The 5,805-nt window shown below is 50.5% G+C and overlaps 1 protein-coding gene across 1 annotated transcript in view; it reads left to right on the top strand.

Moving 5' to 3' along the window:
* Window positions 1–5,805, top strand: part of FGD3 (FYVE, RhoGEF and PH domain containing 3) — a 48,588-nt gene that overhangs the window by 19,090 nt on the left and 23,693 nt on the right. Inside the window, exons 7-8 of the mRNA XM_010139314.1 lie at window positions 3,477–3,615; window positions 4,435–4,493. Coding sequence (XP_010137616.1) covers window positions 3,477–3,615; window positions 4,435–4,493 — 198 coding nt within the window. The remainder of the gene's footprint in view (window positions 1–3,476; window positions 3,616–4,434; window positions 4,494–5,805) is intronic.

Raw genomic sequence — 5,805 nt, 5'->3', positions numbered from 1 at the left:
GCCGGTGTGCGTGGGGGCTCCAGCCGCTCGCGGCGGCCCCCCCCCAGTGCCGGGAAAGCAGCCTGCGTCCTTTGGGAGGGAGGGAGGGAGGGCTGGCAGGGAGCGGGTTAAGCTGAGCCGGGAGCCCAGCTGCTTGCCCTAAATGGGAGGATTGGGGCTGGGGAAGGGCGCGGGGGCAGTAATTGGAGCGGTTTAAGCTGAGCCGGGATCCCAGCTGCTTGCCCTAAATGGGATGATTGTGGCTGGGCCAGCTGTGGGGATCAGTAATCCCCCAGCCAGCCAGGGGAGGAGAGGCCCTGCGTGAGGGTCGGGACTCAGACAGAAGCAATGGTGACGTGGAGGAACTGGGGAAGATCCTCTCCCACCAGGCTGTCACCCCATGTGGCCTTTCCTTAACCGTTTTCCGTCTGAACCCTGCCTGCTTGCCGAGGTTGTGCACAGCAGGCGCTGGGAAAAGGAGCACACAGGCTTTGTGCCATCCTCTGTTGGTGCTGAGCCGCTGACACGGCTTTCTGAGGGGTGAGCCAGTGTGTGACTGCTCCTCCTACGGCACAGGCATCTGCCCACCCTAAGGTTCATCTGACTCTCCACAGCACCGAGCTACCACCAAACGGCCTGTGCTAGCTGTCAGGGGGTCTGCAGCTGTCCCGGGCCAGGAGGGTTCCTGCCGTTGCTTGAGCAAACCATGGACAGGCAGCCCGGGTGGAGGGAGCACGCACAGGAGATGCATTCCAAAGCCTGCTGAGGACAGTACCCCGCTGTACATCATTACAGCAGCAACGTCACAGCACCTCTTGCTTCCGTCAATGACCGTAGCCGCGGGAGGCAAGGATCTGAGCCAGGATACTTCGTCCACCCACTGACCTACCTCGGAGCTATCGGAAGCCACAGTTACTGTTCACAGTACCAGCTGAAGTCTGCTGTGATCCTGCAGTAACACACGATCCACCTGCGCTGCTAATGGGATAGTTCACAGCTTAAGGCATCAATGGTTACGAAGTACAGTTAATGTACTGAACTAGGGAAACTGTGCAGCACTACTGCACAGTACTAAACTAGGGAACACAGACAACAAAAATCAAATGGTCTTTCTAAGTGAGAGGCCGTGACTTACTAAGTTTAGTTTAGCTGAAGATAAACATACTTTCTATTCGATTGACATCTGCCCACCGGGGCCAAAACTTGATAGCTCGGGGCTTCTCTTCAATCGGCTTTCTCCTTATGCCATCACACAAGTACTTTTCAATACATGTGGATTGTCACGTGAATTAAACACAGACGAAACATTTACCCTTCCTCTAGTAAACTCGTTTGAACTGCAGGGTAAACTCTGCACTCCGATGTTTAAAAATTGCATCACATTACACTGCTCCTATTCGCAATCATTTATGTTGTCTCTGCTGGCTTTTTGGAGAGGCTGCACTTGGCATGTGACTGCAGCCAACGTGAGCCTGGAAGGGACTCCTCCCCTGCTTCCCTGTGGCCCTTCAGCTTCGTGCTATGGCAGGAATAAAAGGACAGTGGAGAAGGGAGTAAGAGGATTTGGGAATATAAACCAAGAGCTAACATGCAGCAGTGGAGTTCTGAGCCCCTTTTAGTTCTTCCTGAATCTGTGATTCTTTCCATCCCAGCTGTGCGTCCTGGGAAACGTGGTGCTGTAAAACCCTTGAGAGAGAATCACTTCACTTCGTCGCCTAGAAACAGAAATATTGCCCACCCTGCCACGCTGTGACAAGATCTTCTTAAAAGCAAATTTATGTCTTTGAATTTCTGGAAGGATAGCTAATATTTTTCTCTCATCCATTCACCTCCTTACCTCCAGGCTTCGCTTTGAGAACCGGGATGGTCAGCAGCATGTTGTGGGCTGTGATAGGTGTGAGGAAAACTGCCAATGCCTGGAACAAGCGCCTTTCTCTGAGAAAAACATACGAAATGACTGTGCTTGTGGAGGGGTTGCTTACACTAGAACACACCCAGATGTGGCACTAGTGAGCTGATGTAAAAATAGTGCTGTGGAGAGGAGCATGGGTGTATGCTTGTGGTTAAGCTGCTGATGTGGGGTTCAGGGGTCAGCTTACAGCACCAGCAGAAACCTCCTGTGTGCTTAACAGCGAGTTACTTATTCTTACTGTGTTTCCCATCTTTCCTCCCCTCTCTTACGTAGAAATATCCCTTCGCTTGTAGGGATCCTATGAAAATACGCACACAGCCACTCTTGGTGCCGCTGCAAGCAGAGCAGATCGGTGCCTTATTGGGTAGTGCCTAGTGAAATTACTCTCAGACCTACCTCCCTTCTTGGTCAAGTAGAGAAAAAAAAAAGAGAGAGAATTTGAGGCAGCTCCCTCTTCAGAGGTATGTGTGAGCAGTGTTTCTGCTGCCTGAACAGTCAGCTCTAGCAAGCAGTATATCCCCGTGGGGTTTCTGATTTTATGTGGTCTTGGAAGGGGAAAGTGCTGTGTAGGGTCATGGATGGGAAGAGCTTTTCTGAGCCTGAAAGGAAACACGCAAAATCTAAAAGAAGATTCTTGTGTATCTGCAGAAAATGCCAGATGTAGGACAAAGGTTCACGTGAAACCTGTCAGCTCTGATACCTGCTTGCAAGTAGAAAGGTTCTACGGAGGGATCAGGACTGGCTGGATTGATGGGCTGAGGCCAGTGGTCCGAGGTTCAACAAGGCCAGGTCCTGCCCTTGGGATACAACAACCCTGTGAACCACTCCAGGATGGGGGAAGAGTGGCTGGAAAACTGCCCAGGGAAAAGGATCTGAGGGTGCTGGTTGACAGGCATTGGATATGAGCCAGCAGTGTGCCCAGGCGGCCAAGAAGGCCAACAGCATCCTGGCTTGTACCAGCACTGGTGTGACCAGCAGGAGGAGGGCGGTGATTGTCCCCCTGTATTGGGCACTGGTGAGGCCACACCTCAAATCCTGGGTTCAGTTTTGGTCCCTCTCTCCAGGAAGGACATTGAGGGGCTGGAGCGTGCCTAGAGAAGGGCATCAGAGCTGGGGCAGGGTCTGGAGCACAAGTGCTCTGAGGAGCGGCTGAGGGACCTGGCAGGGTTGAGCCTGGAGAAAAGGAGGCTCCGGGGAGACCTTCTGGCTCTGACAACTCCCTGACAGGAGTTTGGAGCAAGGTGGGGGTTGGTCTCTTCTCCCAAGGAACAAGCAACAGGATGAGAAGAAATGGCCTCAAGTTGTGCCAGGGGAGGTTCAGGCTGGGTATTAGGAGCAATTTCTTTACAGAAAGAATTGTGAAGTGATAGAACAGGCTGCCAATGTGGTTGTGTCTGGTTTACGATTGAACTCAATGATCTTGAGGGTCTCTTCCAACCTAAATGAGCTTGTGGTTCTATGATAGCTTGAGAAGTTGTTCCACACTTCTCTAACTCTGTGTGCACAGTCATTTTTCAGTGCTATTTAACACCAAAGGCAGGAGCAAAACCCAAACACTTCTGTCTTTGTTTTCTCTCCATTACAGAAACAGGAGGTGTGTGGAAACCTAACATTACAGCACCACATGCTTGAACCAGTGCAAAGAATTCCTCGTTATGAGCTTCTCCTGAAGGACTACTTAAAGAAGCTTCCGGAAGAGTCTCCAGACAGGAAAGATGCTGAAAGTACATGTAAACTCCTCTCTGTCTAATAAGCACAATAAAACCTTCGAGTGTTTTTTTTTTTTCACATGTTCAGATACTTTCAACCAGGGCTATGGTAGAACTGGAGATTGGAATTACTCAAATTATTGTCTAACGTAGCACGAAGGGATTCTGAATGTTCTTAGAGAAGATATGCATTTATCTGTCAGCTCTGGAGTGAAGGGAGCTTTGGCAAATAAATGCTGAAATAGTGAAGTTTGTAAAGGTAGAACACCTTTACATCGTATGGATTGAATAAAGGACAAATGGAGGAGGACACCCTTGCAATAGCCAGAGGAGGAAAAGAATGGCCTTAAATGTGTCTGCTTGCCTGGGAAACAGGCCGGGTTCTGTTGACATGGAGGAGCAGGACAAGTGGAGTTCTCTTGGTTTCTAGGAGTTTGTGATCATGGTCAAAACAGGGCTTACGCTACCATGAGTCCACACGCCCTGTTTCAGGAGAACACTCAAATGTGCCTGTGAAGAGACTTCAGTTAACTTCTAGCAGGTCGATTCCTAGAGGGTGGTTTCTGCTGTCACAGTGTGCTTTGGCTCGCCTAGACTTTAAGGAGCGAGAGGTTAAAAATTGGGATGCGCATGGCCCAGCTGAACGTGCAGGAACAGTAGTGTGTGTAACTGCTCATCAGCGTTCCTCTTACACTGTGGAAGGAAACATGCAGCCCTTGCTTTTGCAGCAGCAGTTTTGCAGGAAAACCCCTACTCTAAGGGGCGAGAAAGGCCCCCGGGGCTGTTAGCAGGCACCGCCTTGAGCACTGGTAACTGTGGCTGCCTTTATTGCAGAGTCCCTGGAGCTGATCTCTACAGCCGCCAACCACTCCAACGCAGCCATCCGGAAGATGGTGAGTAGACGTTGCCCGAGGGGACGGTAACGTGACCGAGACACTTGCTCGATCCGGTGGTCCCCCGTTGCGGTGGCTGAGGAAAGTCGGCTCAGTCGGCAGTGAGTCAGACTTTAAGCTCCAGTTGGATATCTGAGTTCTCTGTATCACAGATGATCCTACTGCGGTTACCGTGGGTTGTGGGGCCTCAGTTTCACTTCCTTGTTCATAAGGGTCCAGTGGGTTGAAAAAGGAGTTCTTAACAAAGCTCATTATTTGCTTTTAATTGAAAAATGTGGGAAGTATTCCAGTGAGGTCCATTCAGACAGTGTCCTGCCAAATTTTCACACTGTTTTTTTAGTCCTGCAGATTTCACCAGACTGGAGGTTGTTTTGGTTTGATTTTGGCTCATCCTAAATGCGCAGCGTGTGCATTTAGCATGTGTCAGGTGGCTTTGGTTTTCTGTACTGCTAAAACTGGGCAGTCTGAGACCGTGGCGACTCTGAGCATTAGGATGTGCTTTACATGCAGAACAGCTCGTGCAGTACCATTAGAGTACGTGGACTGTATAGATACAGCTGTTATCCCTCTGGTGCACTGACGAGCCACAGGAGCTTTGGTACCTAATGGATCTGAAATGTGACCTGCACAGCTCAACACTCACTGACCACCTGCGAGCTCAAGGCTTGCGTTCCCTTGTGTATCAGACCCTGACTTCCTTCTCCCGTCCGGCGGGGACACCCTGAGACCACGTTTCCTGTGGCTGCTGCGGGGAAGCAGCCAGCTGATGTCTGTGTGTACTGTCTGTGTTTTCAGTACATTTCAGTAAAAGCCAGTTTTGAAACCATCTGTTTCTGTTTGAGTCTAGCGTGTTCTCTCTGTAAGGATATATTTCGGTGGAAATTTTTCTGGTTTGGGGCCTTCAACAACTAATTTTCTGGGGCCTATGTGCAGTGTCTCCAGAGAGAGCAACAGTATGAAGCCACCAGCTAGTTGCTTTCTCTGTTGGATGGTTTTTCTGCTGATACGGAAAAACCTATTAGAAAAGGCTGCTCTAATAATTTTGTACCCCCCGTTTATTGCTGATAAGAACCTGAAGCCTTAGTTACAAGGTTTTGCTTGAGCAGGAAGAATATCCAAGTAATTTCAGGTTTGATCGGATGGTTTCCCACCTCAGCACCTTCGTCTGAGCAGAAGGTGCTGGGGCAGTCGGTGAGGGTTGGTGGGGAGCAATGGGGTGCAAGAGCACATGCGCCTCTGCCAAGCCCCGCGGGATGGGGGGAATGGCTGCGCGAGGGCAGAGCCAACCCCGAACAAAAGCAAGGGCTGGAGG

Source organism: Buceros rhinoceros, unplaced genomic scaffold (genome assembly GCF_000710305.1).
Source record: "Buceros rhinoceros silvestris isolate BGI_N320 unplaced genomic scaffold, ASM71030v1 scaffold10837, whole genome shotgun sequence".
NCBI classification, from domain to species: domain Eukaryota; kingdom Metazoa; phylum Chordata; class Aves; order Bucerotiformes; family Bucerotidae; genus Buceros; species Buceros rhinoceros.
This window is presented reverse-complemented; position numbering and strand designations above follow the sequence as displayed.